General features: G+C 39.7%; 1 protein-coding gene across 3 annotated transcripts in view; it reads right to left on the reverse strand.

Annotated features, from left to right (window-relative positions):
• The window catches only part of LOC309561575 (bifunctional heparan sulfate N-deacetylase/N-sulfotransferase 4-like), a 565820-nt gene that overhangs the window by 3741 nt on the left and 534167 nt on the right, over nt 1–27912 (reverse strand). The window contains exons 12-14 of one of the 3 annotated variants that reach the window (XR_014225581.1): nt 26994–27103; nt 6605–6707; nt 1353–1697 (exon numbers count right to left, since the gene is read on the reverse strand). Coding sequence is in view for 1 of the 3 variants with exons in the window: in XM_082265564.1 (XP_082121690.1) it covers nt 1587–1697; nt 6605–6707; nt 26994–27103 (324 nt within the window). In the remaining 2 variants the exon portion in view is untranslated. Of the gene's footprint in view, nt 1–1194; nt 1698–6604; nt 6708–26993; nt 27104–27912 lie in introns of all 3 variants that reach the window. The other 2 variants (XR_014225582.1, XM_082265564.1) reach the window with 2 other exon arrangements.

Raw genomic sequence — 27912 nt, forward strand, 5'->3', positions numbered from 1 at the left:
AAAAAAATTGGCTAAATTTACTGTTTTTTTTTTTTTTTTAGTTCATGAAAATGATTTTTTTTCCAAAAAAATTATGTTTGAAAGACCGCTGCGCAAATACAGTGTGACATAAAATATTTTAACGGCCACCATTTTATTCTCTAGGGTCTCTGCCAAAAAGTATATATAATGTTTTTGGGTTCTAAGTAATTTTCTAGCAAAAGAATACTAACTTTTAAGCAACAAGTGTCAGAAAAAGGCTTAGTCTTCAAGGGGTTAAAAAGACTTTAGAATTGGCAAAAATGTCTTCATCATAAATCCACTTTTGGCTGATCAAATACATAACAGAGATGAGTGGTATTATTATACTTGCTAGAGAATTGCATTCTTATTTTTTTAATTTTTATAGTGAATAATCTACAAATGCATGACCTACCTAAATATGGTGATGTAACAAGTACTAACAGTACCAGGAAAATTAAACAAAAAATGTTACATAAATTTTGCTTATACTCAATAGTGTCAATGCGCAAATGAATACACAATATTTGTATTGTTTCATTTAACTCACATTTTATAATCAATTTATATATTTCGAAAACTGCAAAACTACATTCAAAAGAATTATAGAACTGCTCAAATTCCTGTGCATTAGTCAGCTCAGCACTAAAGACTTTGGAAGTAAAAACTGATAATTGGGTTCTTAACGTTTAGCCATTGTGACTCAGTAAGTATAATTGAACTGAAAGCTTTTGTACAGTGATGACCTTTCAAGGATTACTATAAAGCTCTGGTGACATTATGGCAAAGACTGCAGTCAGATTTTCTGTCAAAAATACAATCAAATAGACTTTTAGGCACTAGATGTGTACTATGCGAAAAAAAAAAAAAATCATTGACCAAAAAGAAAAAAAATGCATGATTTATAAAGCACTTCTAAGAGCTGCAGGAAGCTATTATTGAACTAAATTCTTTTGAACATCACAGCCGGAGGTGCTACACATAGTGAACCCTATTGCTTTTGCAAAAGCATTATAAATGTGTATAGCAAAATCACAATATCAAGAATGTGATTGGTGAAGGAAACATAATCTGGCAGGCATTGTAAATGTTTGAAGTAAATCTTAAAGTACTGCACGAATGGTAAAGCGTTCAAAAATGATATTTTCTTATGAAGATGTATACTAATTTATTCAACCTCGTTGTAAAACTAACCTTCAAATCCACTGCATCTACTTCTGCTTTGGTTCTCTCAGACAGTAGTGCATGTTGTATTAAATGAAGGATTCCAATCATAAAACAGTTACTGGAAGTCTCTTGTTATCAAAGTAAATGGGTGCAGTGTGAGTCCAATGTTAAATGTAGGATATTACCTTCAATTACAGCAAATCTCAGCTCAGGTACTGAGATTGATCTGACAGTAATAGTGCTCATAATTGGCACCCTGTGCATAAATAAGTGTTCTTGGGTTTTGTGAATCGTTCTGGGAACTGCGACTAATATTTGTAAGTGTGAGGAAAGAGAATTGTTTCTAATTTTTTTTTTCTTAGCGGAGAAACCACAAGGCTGAAATTGTGCATTAGTCGACGTCTTCAATGCTATCTCACTTTCTGGAGCTCCTGTCTCAGCCAGGATGGCAATGGTAGTCCCAGTCTATGTAGAAGTTTGGACAGTTCAATATTGTGGTCCCGGTAATAGTTTGAGAGGAAAACTCTTGACTGGAAAAAAAAAAAAAAATAGTGGTTGTAACAACTTTTTGACAATACAGATTTTTCTTTTTTTACAGTAATTCTTGCTGTAATCACTGAATAATTGAAAAATGCGAGGGGTGGGGGGGGGGCATCCCTTTGAAAGAAACCTCACAAGTAATCAAACTATTTCCCATTTACAGGAAGCTAAAGGTGCGGACTGAGGAGAAATCCTCAACACCTACCCTTCCAACCCCCACCCACCTTCCCCTTTGCCCACTTTTGACCTATATTCTAACCCTACCTGTTTCTTCACTACCCCCCTTCTTTTCCCACTCTTTTCTCCCTGAACTCCATCCCTGCTCCTCTCCTCTTTTCTTCTTCTCTACTTTGACTGCTTCTATATGCATATCTCCCACATTATTTGAACACACCAGACAGACCGTCACACCGACATTCTGAGATGATAATCTAATTGCCCTACAAATAGACACAACCGACCATTAGAAGACTCCCTCCTATTTTCACATTGCTATCCAAGCTTCTGCATACACTTAAATGAACCATTCTTGACACGAGAGCCGGAAACAGGGACCCCCTCTCTTCATGTACTACGCATAAAAAATGAAGGTCAGGTTTATTTTTTTGCTCCTATCAAGAACTATGCTTTTGTTAAATGTTGGAAATGACGTTCATCCAGATGACTTTGACATGCATAGAGAAATGCTTCCATATGCACATTGTACCTCCCTTTAATACTGTTCTAAGTTTGATATGCTTTTGCATTGTATTGTTACAAATCTATCAACAGAATCTAAATAAATAAAAAAAGAAAAATACCGTATATACTCGAGTATAAGCCGACCCGAATATAAGCTGAGACCCCTAATTTTACCACAAAACAGTGGGAAAACTTATTGACTGGAGTATAAGCCTAGGATGGGAAATGCAGCAGCTACTGGACCCAACTGGACCACCACGAGACACAAAACAGGGGCTGCGGGCATGGTACAGGAGATGGCGCAGGTCATAGTACAGGCATTGCACAGGTCATAGTAAGGGCATGGCACAGGTCAGGGCTCAGGTGATGGTACAGGCATGGCACAGGTGATATATAGGCATGGCACAGGTCATGGTACAGGCATGTCACAGGTCATGGTACAGGAATGTCACAGGTCATGGTACAGGCATGGCACAGGTCATGGTACAGGCATGGCACAGGTCACGGTAAGGCATGGTATAGGCATGGCACAAGTGATGGTATAGGCATAGCACAGGTGATGGTATAAGCATGGCACAGTAAGTACAGGCATGGCACAGTATGTACAGGCATGGCACAGTAGGTATAGGCATGGCACAGTAGGTATAGGCATGGCACAGTAAGTACAGTCATGGCACAGTATGTACAGGCATGGCACAGGAGATGAAGTGCTGCAGGCATGGTACAGGAGAATGTCCTGTACCATGCCCGCAGCACTGCATGAGGAAATGCAGGGGCTGTGGAGGAGTCTCACTTACCTGTCAGTGAGGCACCGTCTTCGATTTAAAAATCACACGTTCGGCTATTCCCGGGCATGCGGCACATGCGCAGTGACACGTCGGCGCCGAGCGGCGCCATTTTTAAAAAAAAAATTTTACCAGTGACTCGAGTATAAGCTGAGGGGTGCATTTCCAGCATGAAAAAACATGCTGAAAAACTCGTCTGTGACTCGAGTATATACGGTACATCATTCATTTGAAGGCAAATGAAGATTTGGCAGAGTGTGCATGGTTAAAAAGCCACCCTTATCAAGGACATTAAAGTGTATGTCAAACCAAAAACATTTTGGATAGAGCTGTGAAGGATTAAAACTCCTGGTGGGTTTTTACTGCTATTCAGGTTTCCATTAGAGGGATTTACCCTTACTTCCTCTGCTTCTGACAGTGGTGTCATCTACAGGAAGTCTAGCCCTCACCCTTTCTATTAAAAAAAAAAAAAATTTCTCTGTTGCTGTTGGAAAGTTTCTTTATCTTTCCTTCCAATAAAATATTGTCAGCAGGCCAGGAAGTGTGGACAAAGCCCCAGAGAGCATCAAAAATAAGACTAGGTCTTTTACTCCTTGACACTATTTATTTGGATATACACTTCAATGGACTAGTGTCCAGTACCCCATCATTCAGGAAATGCCTAAACATCAAGTACTAATGATGGCAGCATAGTTAGCAAACTGAAAATCAATACACACTTTTCCACTGTAAGAGCTAACGATAAATGGGAAAACAATAATTTCCTGGACAAATGTTGCCCCAGGGGAAAAGGTGTTTAATAATAACACACAGCAATAGGACTAGACTAAAGAAACACAAAAACATGAACATGAGTTTTTATTACTATATTTTTGAGATGTTACCTCCCTTTCTATTTGGTGGGCATTAGACAGAGCTGTAATTGAAAATAAAAAATGTAGTAGACTGAGACAAGGAACAAGCTGACAGGAGGGGACAGTGGTGTCTGTCAGAGCTGTGTAAATTTCAGTATTGGATGATTGGAAATGAAAATCATTTTGCAGGTAAAACAGCTTCCATGTTTCTATGTATGCTGCGTGTCTATATGTTTTTTGGAGTCCAGCTTTACATATATACTATATATAAAAAGATATATAAAACCTAATAAAAAAAAAAGAAACATAGAAACCTGGGTGCCAGGTTCCTCGTTAGCCCTCTAAAGAGATATGTTTATAGCCTCTGACTCACTAAATGTGGTCTACCTATCTTAGGGAGAAGCAGTTCAGTAAGAATATCAAGTAATATATGAAGGGGAGGAATTCCTTATCAGGGGCATGCAAATTTGTCAATCACTGTGTATTTAAATGTAGTAATGGAAAATGTACAGTAGGAAAACAAAGCTCCACTAATACACTGATGATGCATGGATAGATTTTTCAGCAATCTTAAACCAAATTCTACTATCAGCCCAAACAGTTCTCATTTTTAGACTCCACAAATACTGCATGGCTAGTAAAAAAAAAAAAAAATTGTATACAGGGAGTATTTATATATAAAAAAAAAAAAAAAACCTTTAGCAATTTTTGTTCTAAAAATGTATTATATTGACATACAGTAATCCCCCGCTACATCGCGGTTCAGTTTTTGCGGTCCCGGTAATTCGCGTTTTTTTTGTAATGTTATTTTACTATATAAATCATTAAAAATGAAAGATTTTTGTGTTTTTCATAGCTCTTGCTCTGTCTCTAAGTATCTTTTATGTGCTTAAATGAGTTTCTATTGTTTTAAAAGTGTGTTTAAAGACCTTAAAATGCTTCTACACGTACAGTGACAGTAAAAAAACATGCCTACAATGCATTTTAATAGGGTTTTTCTATTTCGCGGAATTTCACTTTTCGCGGCTGGGTCCGGAACGTAACCCCCGCAATGGAGGGGGGTTTACTGTATTTTTCATTTGTTTCTAAACTGTGATTTTTTTTTTTTACATTTTCATTTTTCTTGTCATGAATGGTTAAGAATGGTTTTGGACTCCTTTTCTAGTTTGCTAAGTTCAGTTAAGTTACAGATACCCCTCTCCCCAACCTACCACCACCAGAGCCACATCTTCTTCTTGGTACTGCAGGTACAATACAACTCACTTGCCCTATAGCATAAGACTAATGGTTTAAGATCAGGACCATGCTATATTTGGCCCACTTCATCTTGAAACACCATTGCATTTCTGGTGGTTATAATGGCTGGTATCTAAAAAAAAGCTTGCTGAACCTCCTGGCAAACTGGATCACTGAAACATTTCAGGAAAATTGCTGTGTGGGTTTTAGATTATTTGTAATTTCAGTTGAAGAGAACAGTAGACAGCCAGTAGCTACATTACGCTTATGAAATGAGAAACTTGTATAGAACACTTCACTTCATCGCAGAGCTTTGTGATTTTATAATTTTTTCTTTAATTTTGCCTGAAGATTTATCCATGCTTTATTGTACTGTATAGAATATGAATGAATCTCTAAAGATGTCAGTGCCTGTTGCATAGCTTTTAAAAATCTGCGTAACTGATCTCCGTGTAATGAATAAAATCATGTCAAATCCTTTGGCAAGGTTTAAAATAGCTAGACAACTATTAACTGCAATAAAGACTTGAAGCTGGGTAACCAAAAAAAAATAGTACAACATCTACCATGCTTGATAAATAAAGACTAGAGCCACATTTTTGGTCATTTTTTAAAATCTCTATGACTTTGTTAGAGGTAAAGCATTATTTGCAGCCAGTTGTGAAAGGATTTCATCACATTGCATTTGTATTGATAGGAGTGTTAAGCCATCATATATCTTTCTCTGTATGATGAGAATTTTGATGACTTTAACCAATAAAACAGGTCATCTAAAGCACATATATTAACTGTAAATCTCAACTACATAAGAAACAACAAACATTTAATGAAGGGGTTATTTAAAGCCAAAACGATGTGTTTTTCGTTTTGGACTGCCTGCTTTATCTCTGCTGGGGAAATTTACTCTATTCTAGTGGCCAATGTCCCTGGCAAAGGGAGTGAGGGAAAATTTTAAATTTTGAACTGTCACTGCAATAGGAATAGAGTAATATTCCAATGGGGACACTTGCTGTGTTAACAACTGTCTAAGATGGGACTTCCCTCACTTTGGAATAATTACTTTTAACTTTCTACAGGTCAGAACGTGAAAGAAATGCTCTCCAATGATTCACATACAGTAAAAAAAAAAAAAAAAAGAAAAAAAACTGACAGAGAACAAATTCCTAATCTTTCGAGAATGAAACAAATATTTTTGCTTTATATATTTAAAAAGCATATACAAGTAAATGATATCTTTAAAATCAGAAAACTCTGGCACATTATAAAGATTGATCATTTATATAAAGACAAATAATTTATATAAATACATAAATAAAATTAATATATTGGCAGAATTGTTACCTCTATATCCATTGTTGGGTATTTACGACCCTTATTTTTTCCAAGACATTTTGTTTTACCACCTTCCAATAACTGGCACCAAAAGCCTTTTTCTGGACTAAACCTAGGGGAGAATATTATTAAAAATAAAAAATTGCAATGATTTTAATGCCTTTTTTAGTTTACTAACAGTTTGACTGTTGAAGTCATGGTTGGATATGTCATAAGAAATCAAAATTATTTACACTAACAATTTGGGAAAGTGGGCTGAAACATGAAAATCATTTATTTATATCTTCATAGCCAATTAAATAAAGGGCACAGCTAGTTAAATTAATAAATACAATTTAAAACATAGATATCAGTTTGAATTACCTACAGATGCTTAAAATTATGCTTTCACTATGCTTTCCAAGATCAGAATGACTACCATTATAAAAGGGGCATTTCCAGTGACCGTTTTTCAAAAAACCTAACCACAAATTAGGGGGGGGTGTGCAGTGAGGGTTGCTAAATACTAGTGAAAATAGGCCTATTATTAGGGTTGCAAAATGTTTGGTTCCTTAAGAAGTCATTGGCAGATGTGGGAACTTAACCTAATTTCACTTGGCACATCATCCTGCAGAGTGAAACAATATATGCTGAAAATTGCTGGCTTATGACTGACACCAGGCATATACAAATAATAACCTGGCAGCGTGCAATAGACTTTGTTTAATGTGTGTTCTGTTTCACTCAGGGTAGTTGTTGTTATGGAGAGTACATCTACCCATCTCATGCTCAATATTCTTTCAGGGTGATAGAGGTATATTGTTTTACAGTGTGCTATGTTATGTATTGCCAGCCCTTAAACTGATAATATTATTGCACAGTAACATGGCTTTCTATATTTCACATACCGAAATACTATATTTTGCATACAGAAAAACCTCAGTATTGTATTTAAATGATCAATAATAGGTTTAATCAAAACCCATTGTGCCGTATGCAAAGTGCTATGTGCAGTACCCATTAGAGATGGTAATAATGCACAGTGAGCACTCCGGATCAACCTTCAAAGCAGAAAACACACAATCTCTAAAATATGCATTGTGTATTCTGTTCTTAGTGAACTTGTAAGTGGTCTTTTGGACTCTTTTTTTACCAGTCGAGTTTTAGAAAGAGCAAATTAAATAATTGCCCCAGGGACCAAACATTAACGAATCAATAGAAGAAAATATTTTCTATTACTCACTTATCTCTAGATGAGCAAATAATGAAAAAAAAATGAATATAATTTGATTTTATAATTTTAATGAAAGTAATAGGGTTTATTTAATATTCCTAATTTACTATACAGTATGGGGAGGGAATACATTTATATGATATAAAACATGATATTTCATTAAACTAACAAAAAAAAAATCTATCAAAAGACAGCTAGCTATTTCATGTTTTATTATTAAAATGAAAATGTGCAGTCTGATGTTAGATTTTTAAACCTTACGTACAAACAAAACAGAAATCTGTATTTTATGATGGAAAACACTCATAAAAATACAATTGTCTGTTTTGTAATATTCTTACCCTAAGCAGTTCTCATTAAGGGTCTGTCAAGAATATGCTTGCAGTTTTATTGTAAGAGATCTATTTAGATAATTAAAATAAATTGAACAATAGATGGAAAAGTACTGTCACACTTTATTTAGAAATATTCCACCAAGCATTGTTGAACCAACAGCATTACAAAACTTTTCAAAAGCTGGATTTTAAATGATAAACACACACCAAGTCTATTTACACAGAGCTGATCAATTACCATGCATAAAATAGCTGCAGAGATTATACATTCAATTTTAAAGTGTGTATATACATCCAAAATTGTTAATGCATTGAATAAAGTGGGGAATGGTTCTAACAACTGCTGATTTATTTTTGTTGCCTGTGTCCTCTTGAGGAATTTCCCCTTTGCTTTCTGCCCTAGAGACACATCAGGAAAAGTGTTGAGCGAACCCAGACTGTATTGTTCGGGATCATATCGGACTTCTGGGTATTCGGTACCCAGGCACGGACCCGAACATTTCACTGTATGTTCAGGATACAGTCCGTTGTTCGGTAATGTTATTTCATGTTTTGGCGCGGTTTTAATGGCGTGGTTTCAGCAGCTGCAAGGCAGCCAATCAGCAAGAGTTTAACTAGTGTGCCCTTACAAGCCATCACAGCCATGCCTACTAATGGCAAGGCTGTGATTGTCCAGTGCAGCATGTGACCCAGCCTATATATAAGCTGGAATCACATAGCGCTGCGCGTCACTCTGCTCTAACTATACTAGGGACAGGTTCCTGATGCTGCCGAGGGAGAGATAGAAGATTATTGTAGGGGTAGGCTGGAGATTGCTTTCAGGGAAAGAATAGGAAGAATCTTCTCTAATCAGACAGCGATCTACATTGATTTTATTGTGTGGGGATGCCATGCACATTCTTTTTGCCCTGACCTGAGCCCAGTGAGGAGGAGGGAGAAAAAAAAACTTTTATCAGTCTGTTAGGTGGGTGGCGTGCAGCGTTCATCGGCCGTGAAATGCAAGTTCAGTTCATATGTGTCTGCTTAATCTGGATTTAAAAAAAGAAAAAAAACTTTTTTTCCTTCATATTTTACTTTGACATACAGTGTTTAGACATTGCTTTTCTAATATGCTCTTCAAAAAGCATCAATGTAAGGGAAAAATAAATATTTTTCAGTTTTTAGGGAAAAAAACATTTTTTTTCAGTTTTTCATTCAAATGTTTTTTTTTTTTTGTTCAATAGCGGAATAGAACAACAACAGTATCCAACCTGTTAGGCGTGCGGTGTGTAGCGGCCATGTAATGCAAGCTCAGTGCATATGTGTCTGCTTAATCTGGATTTAAAAAAGAAAAAAACTTTTTTTCCTTCATATTTTACTTTGACATACAGTGTTTAGACACTGCTTTTATAATCTGCTCTTCAAAAAGCACCAATTTAAGGGTAAAATTATATTTTTTTTCAGTTTTTAGGGCAAAAAAAATATTTTTCAGTTTTTCATTCAAATGTTTTTTTTTTTATTCAATAGCGGAATAGAATAACAACAGTATCCAACCTGTTAGGCATGCGGCGTGTAGCAGCCATGTAATGCAAGCTCAGTGCATATGTGCTGTGCAAATAGTGACAGGTGGATAACATAAAATGTCATAAAAATCATAGAAGTGCACTGTGCATTTTTATCAACATAGAGGAGACAGGTGAATAGCATAAAATGTCATAAAAACATAGAAGTGCACTATGCGTTTATATCGTGTGGACCTATAGGGGGCCGAGGTGCCACAACATGAAGTGCTATGTGCTGAGATACACACTAATATTAGAAGATACTGTTGATTATACCAGTTAAGTTTTGCAGAAGATTGTGCCAGTGAATTCGTGGGAGATGAGTGCTCACAAATATATCGTGCAAATGTTTCCGGTGCTGTTACCCGTGGCCCCCTATTAGGTAAAAGCACTTACCACACAGCTAGTATAGGGGTAAGAACTGCACATAAATCCTGGGTCCCACTTAGAATCACCATAGGCACTGCAAATATAAAATAGCTTCCATTGTGTAGTATAGTAAGGGGTACAAGATGTAAGCCATATCCACTCACAGTTGAGGAAGTTCACCGTCAACATGCAGGGTCCAACAAGCCTGAGCGCTTCCGCGTTCCACAGCCCGGAACCATAGCCACTGGAAGTGACATATGACGCAATAAGCCACGCCCTACGCATTTACTGTGACACTGTCATACAGCGTTTAGACACTGCTGTTCAAATATGTTCTTCAAAAATCACCAATTTAAGGGAAAAATAAAAATATTTCATTCATACGTTACAGTGAGATACACCCATTGGATACTGCTGTTGTATTCCGCTTTGCAATAAAAACTCATTTAGGGGAAAAAAATTAAATTGCAGCCTAGTCTGTATATGTTACAGTGAGATACACCCATTGGATACTGCTGTTGTATTCCGCTTTGCAATAAAAACCCATTTAGGGGAAAAAAATTAAATTGCAGCCTAGTCTGTATATGTTACAGTGAGATACACCCATTGGATACTGCTGTTGTATTCCGCTTTGCAATAAAAACCCATTTAGGGGAAAAAAATTAAATTTCAGCCTAGTCTGCATATGTTACAGTGAGATACACCCATTGGATACTGTTGTTGTATTCCGCTTATCAATAAAAACCCATTTAGGGGGAAAAAAAATGAATTGCGGGCTAGTGTGCATATGTTAGAGTGAGATACACCCATTGGATACTGTTGTTCTATTCCGCTTATCAATAAAAACCCATTTAGGGGAAAAAAAATTAAATGCGAGCTAGTCTGCATATGTTACAGTGAGATGCACCCATTGGATACTGTTGTTCTATTCCGCTTATCAAAAAATAAGTCAATAAGTCAATCAATAAGTCAATCATTAAGTCTGGCAAGCATGTGCAAGGTGGAGTTCCACCTTGTGGGCACCTCACATATGAGGCGCAGCAGCTCTGACATATTGGGATAATTTTTAAGGAAGCTCTGTACCACCAAATCCAGCACATGCGCCAGGCAAGGGATGTGCATCAAACCAGCTAGGCCCAGCTGCTCAGCTGCTATGAGATTTTGACCATTATCGCACACCACCAGGCTGGGCTTGAGGCTCACTGGCACCAACCACTCATCAGTCTGCTGTTCCATGCTCCTCCACAACTCCTGCACGGTGTGGGGTTTTTCCCCCAAACAGGCAAGTTTTAAATCTGCCTGCTGTCATTTACCCCTGGCTGTGCTGAAGTTGGTGGTGAAGGTGTTACGCTGACCAGAAGAGGAGGCGGTAGAGGATGAGGAAGCAGAGTAGGAGGAGTTAGGAACAGGAAGCAAACTGAAGCGCCCTGCAATCCTTGGTGGTGGAAGGACATGCGCCAAACTGCTATCTGCCTCAGGCCCAGCCGCCACTGCATTTACCCACTGTGCTGTTAGGGAGATATAACGTCCCTGACTGTGCTTACTGGTCCACGTATACGTTGTTAGGTGGACCTTGCCACAGATATGGCATTGCGCAGTGCACACCTGATTTTGTCACCCACTTGATTGTGTGCAGGGAAGGGATGGCTTGCCTGGAAAAGTAGTGGCGGCTGGGCACGCCGTACTGTGGGACAGCCACCACCATCAGGCTTTTAAAACTCTGCGTCTCCACCAGATGGAATGACAGCATTTCAAAGGCCAGGAATTTTGAAATGCTGGCATTCAGCACCAGGGATCACGGGTGGGTAGGGGGGTACTTCCTCTTCTGCTCCACTGTTTGGGAGATAGAAAGCTGAACGCTTCCACAGGACATTGCGGAGATGGTTGTTGGTGACCCAGGTGGTGGTGTTGCTGGCAGATCCTCTGTTTGTGGGGTGGCAGGTGCCACTGTCACTACAGAGGTGGATGAAGAGGCCGAGACTGCAGCAGTAGAAGAAGAATCAGGATGAACCAGACCTTTCTTGGTTTTTGAGGTGTCTACTCCACTGCAGCTCGTGCTTTGCACTTAGATGCCTGGTCATGCAGGTTGTGCTTAGGTTGAGAAGCCTCGCTTCAGGCTCTGATTGCACAGTGTGCAAACCACTCGTGTCCTGTCATCATCACATTGTCTGAAGAACTGTCACGCTAGGGAACTCTTTGACACTTTGAGCTGGCTTTGGTGTGCTCGGTCCCTTGCTGCATTGGGCAGTAGCAGGCATAGTGTCTAGGGCACGGCCGCTCCGCTTTTGCACCCTGCTCCCTCTTCTGCTGTGCTGGTGGCTCTGTGCGACCACCGCCTCTTCCTCCAAACTACTCAGGTCACCTGCATGACGTTCATTCCATGTGGGGTCCTCATCTTCCTCCACATCATCTTCCACCCAGTCTTCACCCCTGCCCTCTGTGTCGGTCTCCACAATTCGGAATTCCGCAGCAGTTGGCACCTGTGTTTCGTCATCATCCGAGACGTGCAGTGATGGTCCTCCCATGTACTCATCATGAGACTGCTGCATTAATTGGGGCTCAGACTGCTTGGCTGATTTGCAAGGGGGTGAGGTGAAAGATTGATGGACATCGGCTGCAGGTGCCAACACCTTTCAGCAGAAGACTGGGTGGGAGACAATGTGAAGGAACTGGAGGCACTGTCAGCAACCCAATCTACTATCGCCTGTACTTGTTCTGGCCTCAACATTTGTAGAGGTGCATTAGGCCCTGCCAAATACTGCTACAGGTTATGTCACCTACTTGCAGCTGAGAAAGGTGTTTCACTTGTGTGTGTAGCTGGCACAGATCGACCACATCCTCTCCTTGCAACAGGAGCTCCACCAGCAGCACCACGACCAAGCACTAACATGGTGGAGCAGTATGTGTGCACACGCCTAGACGTACTAAATGACGGCTTATTTATACCAGAGGAGGGTCCAAAAAAAAAAAAAAAAAAACGGTTTCCTTTCATATAACACATCTTAGGCCTTCATAACACAATAATTAACAAAGTGTATCACCACAAACCTATTCTGTAGCATAGGTAGGGTGGCCAAATTTCAGCCCACTGCTGTGTACAGTTACATTTTTGATGTTGGTATATGCACATTTCAAATAATTTTGCTTTTGGTAAAAACATAATATTACAAAATATTACAGAATATTTTATAATATTATTACCAAACCCAGTTTATACATTCATTTAAAAAATCATTAAAGTGACCTTATTAGCACAAACATAGTCTCATGACATGGATGACAATGGGGAAAAGCCCTGAGCACAATGGAGGACAATAGGAGATTGATACTTTTGTTATCATTGGTCTTTTAGGAGCACAATATTCTGCATAGTATTCCTTTTCAATGGAGTCGATTTTTGGCAACACAGATAAGGGGAAAAGTGAATATTTACTCTTATATTTTGAAGGTATTGAAATGATTACTTTAAATGTAACAGATTCTGTTTAAAACTGCTTGAATTTGTCTTTAAAATAGCTATCAGTAATCCCTTGTGCAGCAGGGCTCAGACAGAAATAGGGAGAGGCAGCAGTGCCAGCCACTCGGGCTCTACTGATCTGCACAGTGCTGCCAGTTTATCATCTAGAGATTTTTTTGGCAGGAAGAGAGTGCAATTAGGGAAGTTTGAACGGTTCGGGTCGACCATCGGTTCGACATTGGTTTTTCCTGTAAAAGTTCGGTATTCGGCCACCAGAACCGTCCAAAATGCAAAGGGACAGGAAGCGTGCTTTAAAAGCCCGTGATTGGCCCAGAAAAGTCAGTAAAAGCCAATAAGGGGGCAGGAGTCTGCTAGGAACGTGATTGGAGTGACTACGGGGACCAGAGGCCAATCAGGAGTGAATACGCTCCCCAGTATATAACATAGCCCCACCTAACCTCTAGCACAGTAATACAGAGTCTGTGGAAGAGAGTGGAAGCATTTCTCTTACTCCTGCTTTGTTACACAACGTTTGGTGCATAGCCGAGTTCTTCTAAAGCTCCATATCAGCAGAAGAGCATTCAGCTTACAGACAATCAGTGTAGTTAGAAATACAGCGATTGTGCTGTTTGTTTGAGTTAGAAAAAAAATAAAAAATAAAATTTAAAGGGACAGTGTCAGTTAGAAATTGTCTTCTGCTGTATGGAGCTGTTCTTTTAGTGTGAGGAATGGGATATGCAGTGTAGTTAGGGTACTATATACCACTATAGTTAGATTCAACAATCTAGTTTTTTTAGGGATAGTAAAAGTGTCAGGGTTCCATCTAGTGAGCACGTTGCACTGCTGATATATCTACAGCAGGTATACGTGCTTGCTAGTCAGAAAAATACATTGCAGCGATACACACATCTGCTGTAGTTAGCGAAAACTTTGTGTCGAATAGCAGTGTGCGTTTTGCAGGTAAATTTTACCGTGCAGATTTTCCAAAGCCTCAGTGACAACTTAACGCCTGTTCTTGTAAGTGTTAAGTCCACTGTGCAAAAGGCTTTGCTACTGTGCGTCACACACATCTGCTGTGCTGTATTCTGCGACAACTTTGGGTCGCATAGCAGTGTGCGTTTTTCACCTCGCAGAGTTGCCAAAGCCTCAGTGACAACTTAACGCCTGTTCTTGTAAGCGTTAAGTCCACTGTGCAAAAGGCTTTGCTACTGTGCGTCACACACATCTGCTGTGCTGTATTCAGCGACAACTTTGGGTCGCATAGCAGTGTGCGTTTTTCACCGCGCAGAGTTGCCAAAACCTCAGTGACAACTTAACACCTGTTCTTGTAAGCGTTTAGTCCACTGTGCAAAAGGCCTTGCTACTGTGCGTCACATTCATCTGCTGTGCTGTATTCAGCGACAACTTTGGGTTGCATAGCAGTGTGCGTTTTTCACCGCGCAGATTTGCCAAAGCCTCAGTGACAACTATGTCAGGTAGACCGAGGAAAGGCATACGTGGCCCTGCTGGGGAAAGAGGCACAGCTTCTAGGGTGAGATTTCTTTGGATTTAGTGTCTGGGGGGTCTAAAAAGTGTACCTGTGAAGTTTCAGCTCTGTAGCATGTCCAGAACCAGAATTATAGCATGCCAAACCTTCGAAAATGACTTTTTTGCTTAACCGCACCTTTCTTTTGCTCCTAATCAAATGAACAGCCAATGTGTATGATGGGGACGCAGTGCACTGGGAACAAGAGTTTTTTTGGAAAAAGGTGCTGTCTCTTTAAATGTGGATATAATTAACGGGTGTATTTTCACAATGGGGCTATTATTAACAAATGTTTTCAAGAAGTCAAAAGATGTATGTAGATGCACTTTATTTAATGTAAAATGGTGTTTGGTGCACTTTAACTTGAATTCTCTCAAGAAACAGACATATATGCACGGATACATTGAGTATTAGGGTTAGGGGTAGGGGCCACAACGTAGTGCACAGTGAACAAGATTAGAGATGTTTTGGATGAATACTGTTGTCTCTTGACTTTGAATAGAAGAAGTAAAGGATGCTTAAAAATTGGGCCTTTGGTGGTGCCGACGATGCCTTGACACCATAACCCTATGAAAGTGCTGGTCATGAAGGTAATAATTGCCTTTGTAAGAAAAAAAATTGCAATGATATGCATCTGTGAAACAGGTGCGCAAAAAATGTTGTTTGGGTGTTGGCGGAGCCATACCACTGTAAGCCCAAAGAGCTGGTGTTGAAGTAGGCGAAAAAATTAAGAAGATGTGTACCTGTGGATCAGGTGAGCAAACATTGTGTTTTGGGTGTTGGCAGAGCCTCCCCACCGTAAGCCCAAAGAGCTGGTTTTGAAGAAGGCGTAAAAATTATGAAGGTGTGCACCTGTGGAACAGGTGCACAAACATGGTATTTTTGGTGTTGGCGGAGCCTCCCTCCTCCTCCCAGCCATGTACTACTCCAAAGTGTCCCAGGGAATCAAACTAGGCCTTGCAGACTGCCGCATGTCTTCCTCCTCCTCCTCAAAGCCTGCAAAAGTTCCCGAAGAATCGTCCTCTTCCTCCTCTTCCACCCCTGGATCCTGCTCGGGCCTCTGGGAGCTAGGCATAATGGGGTCAAGATAAAGGGGGCCTGGAGAGGCAAGGAAGTCCTCCTCTTCCTCCTGCTGCTCTGCCTCCAGTGCCCTGTCCATAATGCCACGCAGAGTGTGCTCCAACAAAAACAGTACCGGTAGGGATGTCACTGATGCATGTGCTGTCCCGGCTGACCATCCTTGTGGCCTCCTCAAATGGCGAGAGGACAGCGCATGCATCCTTAATCAAAAGCCACTGCCGTAGTGAAAAAAATCCCAGGTGCGCTGAGCCAGTGCTGGTGCCGTACTCGCAGAGATATTAATTGAGGGCCCTCTGCTAAGCAAGAACAGAGTCCTTCAAAAGTCTTTGTTTATGTAGTGCCAGAGCTGATGGTGGTGACATTGTACGGTGGTTCCTATAACTGACACCAATGACCCTGCATTAAAGGCACTGTGTATTGCTCTGGCACTACATAAACAAAGACGTTTGAAGGACTCTGTTCTTGCTTAGTTGGATGTTTTGGATTATTTATGCAATTTATGCACTTTATTTATTTGCACTTTATGAAAGGAGGGTAACACCGTCCCTGCGCTACTGAAATTTTTTCTGTGATGAATTTTAATTTATGTATAGTTGTCACTGAGACTTTATCAACTGTGCGATGTGAAAATCACCTGCAAGACGCACACTGCTATGCGACCCAAAGTTGTCGCTAAATACAGCAGATGTGTGTGACGCAGAGTAGCAAAGCCTTTTGCAGTGGACTTATTGCTTACAACAAGAACAGGCATTAACTTGTCACTGAGGCTTTATCAACTGTGCGATGTGAAAATCACCTGCAAGACGCACACTGCTATGCGACGCAAAGTTGTCGCTAAATACAGCAGATGTGTGTATCGCTGAAATGTATTTTGCACAATAGCTGACTAGCAAGCACGTATACCTGCTGTAAATATATCAGCAGTGCAACGTGCTCACTAGACGGAACCCTGACACTTAAAACTATCCCTACAAAAACTAGATTATTGAATCTAACTATAGTGGTATATAGTACCCTAACTACACTGCATATCCCTTTCCTCACACTAAAAGAACAGCTCCATACAGCAGAAGTCTATGTGTGTTCCCGCTGTAGTCCTCAAAATTCCATACAGCAGAAGATAATTTCTAACTGACACTGTCCCTTTAAATTTTTTATTTTTTTTTTCTAACTCAAACAGCACAATTGCTGTATTTCTAACTACACTGACAATCTTTCTGTAAGCTGACTGCTCTTCTGCTGATCTGGAGCTTTACAAGCAATCGGCTATGCAGCAAACGTTGTTTAACATGGAAGGAGAAACACAAATGCTTCCACTCTCTTCCAAAGCCTCTGTATTACAGTGCTAGAGGTTAGGCGGGGCTATGTTATATACTGGGTGCGTATTCACTCCTGATTGGCCTCTGGTCCCCGTAGTCACTCCAATCACGTTCCTAGCAGACTCCTGCCCCCTCATTGGCTTTTACTGACGTTTCTGGGCCAATCACGGGCTTTTAAAGCCCACTTCCTGTCCCATTGCATTTTGGGCGGTTCTCGTGACCCGAATTCGGAACTTTTACAGCAAAAAGTTCGGAATTTGGCCGAATTTCGAACACCCAATGTTCGGGTCGAACCGATGGTCGGCCCGAACCGTTCGATCGTCCCTAGTCCTAACTGCTCATTAGGACATAATACAAATTTGAAGAATAAAGTGATTTTTTTTTTTTCATACGAATCCTGTGTGGCACCTAGAACCTAGAGATAAGCTTAGTGTTTGGAGTGAACATTGACTGTTGGGATATTCATCCAAATGCTGAATGTTTAGGACAATATTTGTGAATGAATGTGACAGCTTCCAGCTTTCAACGGTTGCTAAGGAAGCAGCGACTGCTGGGAATCTCTGGTTACGCAAGCAAATAGGAAGGGCATGGAGCTGGAAAGATCTTTGCCTAAATATGTCAACATGGCTATATTTGAGCAACAATGTCACCACTATACCAGCTGTCAATTGTTGTAATGGAAGTAACGGCTGCTTGCAACTTACCAACCACTGACGTCACCCAGCTTATTAATTTATTTTTATTTACATAGTCTGGATTCCCCTGGATTCACATAAGCCTATATCTAGGGGACGGAGCCTTACATTATTGTCTAAATATGACCATGGCTATATTTGTTCAGTGATGTCACCATTTCCTTCATATAGTTGATGACAGCATTGGGGATCGATTGTGTGTGGTGGGCCATTGGGTTTCTTTTTTTGGCAATGATGGGTATTGGATATAGGATTTATTTACAATGGTGAATTATTTTGGGGATTTTAAGTTTCTAAGAAAACGACTTGTGTATCTTTATTTTTAGGTTACAGCTTTTTTTGAGAATGAGGAGGGGTACTTTGTACCCTCTATGGGAACCCTCCATGCTAAGGGCTAAGGGCATGTGGCTTTATTCAGAAGGTGGGGCGCACACTTGTCCTACCCCTTTCCTGTCTAGCCTGGTATGGATTTTGGGGGGGGGGACTCTGAACACTTTTTTTTTCATTCTTGCTGTAGGACATGCTACAGCAAAAATTAAATTTACAAAAAAAAAAAATGCCAGTTTAAATTGCTGGCAAAGAAAACTTCCTTGCTAGCTTCTTAAAAAAAAAAAAAACAGCACACAGACCTCCATAATTCCATTTTCTGCATAATCTGCAATGTATTTTGGGGGTGCACAAAACAGTCCTTTCTTAAACAATAAGGGGTTGATTTACTAAAAGAGAGTACAAATTCCGGTGCAGCTGTGCAAGATAGTCAGTCAGCTTGTCAATTTTCAGCTTGTTCAATTAGGTTTTGACAAATAAACTGGAAGCTGATTGGTTTCTATGAAGAGCTGCACCAGATTTTATGCTCTCCAGTAAATCAACTGCTAATTGTCCAAGTCTCATGAAATGTAGAAATGTGCTTCTTAGAATAATAATAATGATGGTTGGCCTGTGCTTTTTGAGTGTTTGTTTTTTCTCACTTACTGTGATGACTGCCACTAGATGTCAATGTTTCATCCAAATCATGTGGATGTATTTCTTAGTCCCGCATAATATGGGATATGCAGCAGGGGTATACACTTGTTTGTGCATCTGATGCATACGCTCCTGGGCATTAGTTTAAAACATGTGTTAAGTATTCATGTCATCTGGCATTGGTGGTCTGCCATTTTTGATGGTGGTTGGTTGGTGAGAACTTACAGTATCTATTCCAGCCAATGATGATTACTTGGCTAAGAGGTTACGCAGCAGCTATATCTTGATGCTTGTGAGAGTATAGTGCCACTGATGCACTTTTAATTCATGAGTGGTTGTTTTTTAGTCTTTTTATAGATTTAAAAATAAAACGTTACCACTCTATGGAAGCTATATAGTTTTTCCTCTTTCTGAGTGCTTAACTACCGTTTGAGTTGAGATGGATACACTAGCTGTTTTTGCATAAGAATTTGATTATTGCAATGGTTGTAATTAGCTGTTTTATCAATTTAGGATAATGATGGAAGTTTGTGAGAGCTGTGAATCTCCCCTGGTGTATGAGTATACTTTCAGAAGTTATCCAGTGGTTTTATCTCAAAGCTATTAGAAGTGTAGTGTCTCTAATAAACTTTATACATTTGAGTGGTCTATTTTTGGATCCTTCTGCCTTAATAGTAATGTTACTACTCTTTGAAAGTTTTATTTCTTTTTTTTTTTTTGGGGTATTCAATCATTTTTATTGTAAGCCAAGATGGGCTTATTGGTTGGGACATACGAAGAGTCACTACCAGCAACATTTTAAGAGGTCTGATCCGATTGGATGGTGTATAGGAGTCTGCATGAGTTTGTTGGAAATGACAAACTATTGATGCACTTTCTAAATATGGGTGGCTTTTTTCTGATGTTTGCCCTAATATCAACAAAACTACTGTATGTGAGTTTTCTTTTTTATTTTCTCAGTGCACAATTCTAAGTTATGAAGCAAAGCAGATATACTAGTTGCAACATATAAAGAGACATTATCGGTAACATATATGATCAGCTTGGTTGGATTGAATGATATATGGGATTCTTCACAAGTTTCACTAACAATATAAACTTATTTTGACCTTCCTATGATTTGGAAGGCCATATTTGGTGAGTATTTTTCCATGAGGTGATGGTATAGTTGTGATTGTTATCCTATGAAGCTAATCTCTACATTTCATCAGCATTTTGGGTAGATAGATATAAGTGCTGCTCTCTGCTTTAATGTTTTATTTTATTAATACAAATTGAACATTAATTGAGAACAGTGTTATCACAATTTAATCACATATGTATTTTAGGGGACCTTTGGGGTCTACAGGCTATGTTTTTCTTTAAAAGAAAAAACAAGAAGCAAAAGGGAGAAAAAAAAAAGAAGCAAAAGGGAGATGTCATTTGCAAATTGCAATTTAAAACTATTTTTTTCCTTTGTAAGTGTCAGTGCTATAAAAAATCATTGCTCCTGGCTGTATGGAATTAAAAAAAATAATAATAATAATTGTATTGGTACATGTTCCTCAGGATAGTGCCAAACCCCATGCTACATTTTTTGGCATCCCCTTGCCTATTAACCCAGAAAATTGGAGTTTTTAATTTAACATATATGGCTCCCATTGATTTCAATGGGGTTCAGGTTTGGCATCTGAACTTCTTTGAAGTTACGGAAATCCTTGCTGAACTTAACCAAGGCTGGTTTGGTTCATCACTACTTAAGTACCTTTCTGGGTGACATATTGGGGGGCTGAACTAACCCTTCGTGCTAGAGGAGATTTTAAAGCAGAACTAATCCCATTTATTTAACTGTTTCCCAAAAAAATTACATTCAAGACCATACACAAATACAGAGCCATCTATGGTCAGATGTAATATCTTATACAGCTTCTGTGGACTTATTAGAGCAGTGTGGCATAAACACATTAGCAGCAGTGGACACAGATATTTCCTGGGTTATAAAATGCTGCTGTTAGTGCACTGAATTATAACAGTCCAAAAGAAAGAGCATGAACAGGATTATTTGTTGTGAATGGAACAAAGCAGAATTTACAAGCACTCACCTAGAAGCATGATTCTAGATGCCACATGGAAGGATCTAGATTTATAGGTCCTGATCATAGTATCCATTTATTTGCATTATGTTCTGATGGCAGTCAAGACTCCCCCTAACCTTTTTATACCCCCATTGTACTTTATCCTGAGAAATATAGGGGAACTGGATGTTGCAAGCATTTACTGACTGTTCAACACACCTTTTGTGACCTGGTGAAGCAGTCAACTGACTCCAAAAATACATTGGGGTTGATATACTAAATACACCGGTTAATTTTGTAAGTGAAATTGCACTCTGTAAGGGAATTTTCCCCAGAGTTTAGTGAATGTCATGAAGCTTCATTTTATAAAGAGCCCCCAACATGCAAGAAAAGTAAAACAAACTGCATTTTTGTGTAATGCACCCAGAGAGAGCTGATTATATGATTATAATGGTCAAAGGCAAAGTCACTGCACACTTCCAGGACATAGTTCACTCTCATTAGTGCAGAGGCTGCCAGCAAACACAGAGCACAGCCCAGGCACAATGACATAGGGAGCAGTATAGAGGATGTCCTTTTTGTGTTAATTTTTTTAGGTAAATTGGATGGGGTGTAGGGTATAGGATTCTCCAGAACCACTAACAAAAACAAGAAGACACTCTTAACTATGGTGCAAACTTTAGGAACAGTTCTTGTGTTTTCTGTTCAGGTCAGAGTACAATCTTCCCATAAGAGAAAAGAAGAGGCCAAAGGTATGTACTTTTCAGGAGGGAAACAACTTGTCCTAGGCTCAGATGATTGTTCTCCCATCATAAAATATAGGAAGCTACAGTATGTACCTCTCAAAAGAGGAACTACGAGGTCAAGCAATCCCAATAGTACACAATCACTAGGATCTTGCAGCAAAGCAGTACTGACCAGTCTGACCAGACTATCGAGGTTGAGCAACCCTCCCCACCCCCCCACACACACCTGTACTCAATCAGTGTCCACCATCAATTGGATATAGGAGGAGTCCCCTGTAGTGCATTTGCACATCCTTCCCAGCAAGGAGTATTATCTCCAAGGGTTAGAATGGCTGGATTCATCTCTTTTTCATGGATAGTGTAGGACCCACTGATAATGGGGTACTTTGGCGCAGTAGTGGGCTTGAGCACGATATGGCCATATGGTGGGACCAAACCCCCATTTTTATTTATGGATTGTCTTCAGATTTGGTAGTTATTTCTTTTGCATTTGCGCACTATTCTTTTTTAATATACATGTCTTTTGGTTCATAGCTGCAGCAGCTTTAGAAATACATGGGTATGCTCCCCCAAATTTTTTGCCTGTTTATTATGTATTCGGTCTGACCAGACTATCGAGGTTGAGCAACCCTCCCCACCCCCCCACACACACCTGTACTCAATCAGTGTCCACCATCAATTGGATATAGGAGGAGTCCCCTGTAGTGCATTTGCACATCCTTCCCAGCAAGGAGTATTATCTCCAAGGGTTAGAATGGCTGGATTCATCTCTTTTTCATGGATAGTGTAGGACCCACTGATAATGGGGTACTTTGACGCAGTAGTGGGCTTGAGCACGATATGGCCATATGGTGGGACCAAACCCCCATTTTTATTTATGGATTGTCTTCAGATTTGGTAGTTATTTCTTTTGCATTTGCGCACTATTCTTTTTTAATATACATGTCTTTTGGTTCATAGCTGCAGCAGCTTTAGAAATACATGGGTATGCTCCCCCAAATTTTTTGCCTGTTTATTATGTATTCGGTCTGACCAGACTATCGAGGTTGAGCAACCCTCCCCACCCCCCCACACACACCTGTACTCAATCAGTGTCCACCATCAATTGGATATAGGAGGAGTCCCCTGTAGTGCATTTGCACATCCTTCCCAGCAAGGAGTATTATCTCCAAGGGTTAGAATGGCTGGATTCATCTCTTTTTCATGGATAGTGTAGGACCCACTGATAATGGGGTACTTTGACGCAGTAGTGGGCTTGAGCACGATATGGCCATATGGTGGGACCAAACCCCCATTTTTATTTATGGATTGTCTTCAGATTTGGTAGTTATTTCTTTTGCATTTGCGCACTATTCTTTTTTAATATACATGTCTTTTGGTTCATAGCTGCAGCAGCTTTAGAAATACATGGGTATGCTCCCCCAAATTTTTTGCCTGTTTATTATGTATTCGGTCTGACCAGACTATCGAGGTTGAGCAACCCTCCCCACCCCCCCACACACACCTGTACTCAATCAGTGTCCACCATCAATTGGATATAGGAGGAGTCCCCTGTAGTGCATTTGCACATCCTTCCCAGCAAGGAGTATTATCTCCAAGGGTTAGAATGGCTGGATTCATCTCTTTTTCATGGATAGTGTAGGACCCACTGATAATGGGGTACTTTGACGCAGTAGTGGGCTTGAGCACGATATGGCCATATGGTGGGACCAAACCCCCATTTTTATTTATGGATTGTCTTCAGATTTGGTAGTTATTTCTTTTGCATTTGCGCACTATTCTTTTTTAATATACATGTCTTTTGGTTCATAGCTGCAGCAGCTTTAGAAATACATGGGTATGCTCCCCCAAATTTTTTGCCTGTTTATTATGTATTCGGTCTGACCAGACTATCGAGGTTGAGCAACCCTCCCCACCCCCCCCCCACACACACCTGTACTCAATCAGTGTCCACCATCAATTGGATATAGGAGGAGTCCCCTGTAGTGCATTTGCACATCCTTCCCAGCAAGGAGTATTATCTCCAAGGGTTAGAATGGCTGGATTCATCTCTTTTTCATGGATAGTGTAGGACCCACTGATAATGGGGTACTTTGACGCAGTAGTGGGCTTGAGCACGATATGGCCATATGGTGGGACCAAACCCCCATTTTTATTTATGGATTGTCTTCAGATTTGGTAGTTATTTCTTTTGCATTTGCGCACTATTCTTTTTTAATATACATGTCTTTTGGTTCATAGCTGCAGCAGCTTTAGAAATACATGGGTATGCTCCCCCAAATTTTTTGCCTGTTTATTATGTATTCGGTCTGACCAGACTATCGAGGTTGAGCAACCCTCCCCACCCCCCCACACACACCTGTACTCAATCAGTGTCCACCATCAATTGGATATAGGAGGAGTCCCCTGTAGTGCATTTGCACATCCTTCCCAGCAAGGAGTATTATCTCCAAGGGTTAGAATGGCTGGATTCATCTCTTTTTCATGGATAGTGTAGGACCCACTGATAATGGGGTACTTTGACGCAGTAGTGGGCTTGAGCACGATATGGCCATATGGTGGGACCAAACCCCCATTTTTATTTATGGATTGTCTTCAGATTTGGTAGTTATTTCTTTTGCATTTGCGCACTATTCTTTTTTAATATACATGTCTTTTGGTTCATAGCTGCAGCAGCTTTAGAAATACATGGGTATGCTCCCCCAAATTTTTTGCCTGTTTATTATGTATTCGGTCTGACCAGACTATCGAGGTTGAGCAACCCTCCCCACCCCCCCACACACACCTGTACTCAATCAGTGTCCACCATCAATTGGATATAGGAGGAGTCCCCTGTAGTGCATTTGCACATCCTTCCCAGCAAGGAGTATTATCTCCAAGGGTTAGAATGGCTGGATTCATCTCTTTTTCATGGATAGTGTAGGACCCACTGATAATGGGGTACTTTGACGCAGTAGTGGGCTTGAGCACGATATGGCCATATGGTGGGACCAAACCCCCATTTTTATTTATGGATTGTCTTCAGATTTGGTAGTTATTTCTTTTGCATTTGCGCACTATTCTTTTTTAATATACATGTCTTTTGGTTCATAGCTGCAGCAGCTTTAGAAATACATGGGTATGCTCCCCCAAATTTTTTGCCTGTTTATTATGTATTCGGTCTGACCAGACTATCGAGGTTGAGCAACCCTCCCCACCCCCCCACACACACCTGTACTCAATCAGTGTCCACCATCAATTGGATATAGGAGGAGTCCCCTGTAGTGCATTTGCACATCCTTCCCAGCAAGGAGTATTATCTCCAAGGGTTAGAATGGCTGGATTCATCTCTTTTTCATGGATAGTGTAGGACCCACTGATAATGGGGTACTTTGACGCAGTAGTGGGCTTGAGCACGATATGGCCATATGGTGGGACCAAACCCCCATTTTTATTTATGGATTGTCTTCAGATTTGGTAGTTATTTCTTTTGCATTTGCGCACTATTCTTTTTTAATAAGCAAAGCAGTACTCACAAGGCCAGGAGAGCAGATGTGCCCATTCTGCTTTCTCTAGGTGCCTTCCAGTGAAGCTATGCAGACTGGATCCTTATATGAAGTCTCAGGATTCCCGATCAGATGTAGCCCCCCCTACCCACTCTGCCACAGCTGGGACTTAGATAAACAGCAACTTGGAACAGCAGAACGGCTGGTGGTAGGGGGGTAGCTACCCCCAGCTAAACACGTGGAATCCCCTGAACAGACACGGCTCTTCTACAGCTCATAATATTTATGTGCTCCTTAGTCACCTTCTGGGAACACCTCCCCAGGGATTGGCTGCAGCACCATAAATATTCATGCTGCCCATTTGCTTTGTTCTATTCCTATGTTCCAGAACTTTCTGAAAGGCAGAGGGCAGAAATCAAACCTGCAGCCTGTGAAGCCCAAAACAGCCAAAATAAATCAGCAAAAGCTCCAATGGCTACATAGGAGCCAAAAAGACTAAATTTACCTAACATCTGACTAACCTTACTAGGAGGGTGCTACATCTGCATGATTGCATTATGAAAGTCTGCATAACTTCACCCCATTGATTAGGCTCAAGGGATAACTCTCGAAAAGAGTGCGACTGCACTTGGAAAGTGAACATTATATTTGCCTTTAGTAAATCAACCCCACTGAATCTACCTGATATATGTAATGATAACGTACTGATATATGTAATGGTCTGATAGGTGAGATAAGCAGGATCATTTGGGAAAATGTGTATTGTGAGAAAATTAAAGAAAGTTTTTATTATGTGTGATTATTCCAATAAAATGAAAGATTTTAAATAAATATAACGTGTAGTGAAATACATCTACGTAGCACCTGGAAAGTCCCAGTATGTTTTCAATCTACTTTAACATATATACATTTACCTGCATTTTGTTGTTTTCCTGGAGTTCAGCTGCAAAATTTTACCTATTTTTAACTATAGTTAAAATGAATTTCTTGGATTTTATCATCTATAATAAGTATTTTTCCCTTTGCATTTAATAGTTGCATTAATTGGAAAGCAAGTTTATATGCTTATGATTAACCTTAAGTTGCCCTTATTTTAATTATATATTATTTTAATTATAGCATTGCAGACATATAATTATTCCACCATGTCTGTGTAAAATAATTAAGTGGAGAATGAGAGGTAAAACCTTTAGAATTTCCCAGTCTACCTATCAATCAGCACTAGCTAGATGTCACATGTCCTGGCTAAAGCTAAGTACACATTTCACCAAATTAATCATGTGGCAGCCCAGTTGCTTTCATTTTTCTTAGATTTTATAACTGCAGAACTTACATTATAATGTTTTCCTTAATTCCTCTGGAGAGCACTTTACACAATGTGCTTTGAAAGTGAAGTAGATCTGAGTTTTCAAATTATTCCCAAAGCACAGTTTTGACTGCAATGAACATATTTTTCAATGACTGAACAAGGCAGACATTGTCCATAAGTTATATATAGTAATACTGAATTATGCGACACTCCTCATTTGATATACGTAATGATGCCGAGGCTACTTATGTCAATGTTTAATGGTGCCTCATCATACAAAGTAAAAGCAAAAAGAGAATTTACTTACGTTAAAGTCTCTGAATAGTTATAATGAGGAGAGACTCCTAGAAATGTTTGAACATCATCCATGACAATAGCTGGATCACTCCTCAGATGTTGTCCATCAATAATTAACAGCTAGAATAACAAAATGTTCTAATTAGTATCAATTTTTCAAGTGTTTTATTTTTCATAACTTGAAGAGCAACATCAAGATAGCAAACTAAATATGGATTATAAATTAGATGTTAGGTAAGTGTAGTGTGTTAATAACATTTACTAAACTGTGCTAGATCCTATGCTTTACCCCTTTTTTTAACTGTTTAGTCAGATGCTTGTCTGAAGTTTTATTTTAAGTATATTGGCATAAGAGTTGAACTACAACATACAATTAACCACTTTAGGACCGGAGGATTTTCCTGCTTTACGTCCAGGCCACTTTTTGCAACTTGGCACTGTGCGACTTTAACTGACAATTGCGCGGTCATGCAACGCTGTACCCAAACCAAATCTACGTTCTTTTTTCCCACAAACAGAGCTTTCTTTTGGTGGTATTTGATCACCTCTGCGCTTTTTTTTTGTGATATTAATAAAAAAAGAGCGACAATTTTGAGAAAATAACAATATTTTTCTACTTCGACAGTAAAAAAATATCCAATATATTCAATTTTTGTCATATATTTAGGCCAAAATGCATTTAGCTACATGTCTTTGACAAAAAAATTCTCAATGAGCATATTTTTAACCGCTTTAAGACTGGAAGATTTTACCCCATTCCTGACCAGGCCATATTTTGTGATTCTGCACTGCGTTAATTTAACGGACAATGTACCCAAATTAAATTTATGTCCTTTTTTCCCCACAAATAGAGCTTTCTTTTGGTGGTATTTGATCATCTGTGCGATTTTTACTTTTGGGGCTATAAACAAAAAAAGAGCAACAATTTT

This window comes from Pelophylax lessonae (assembly GCF_965119305.1).
Source record: "Pelophylax lessonae genome assembly, chromosome: 1".
NCBI classification, from domain to species: Eukaryota; Metazoa; Chordata; class Amphibia; order Anura; family Ranidae; genus Pelophylax; species Pelophylax lessonae.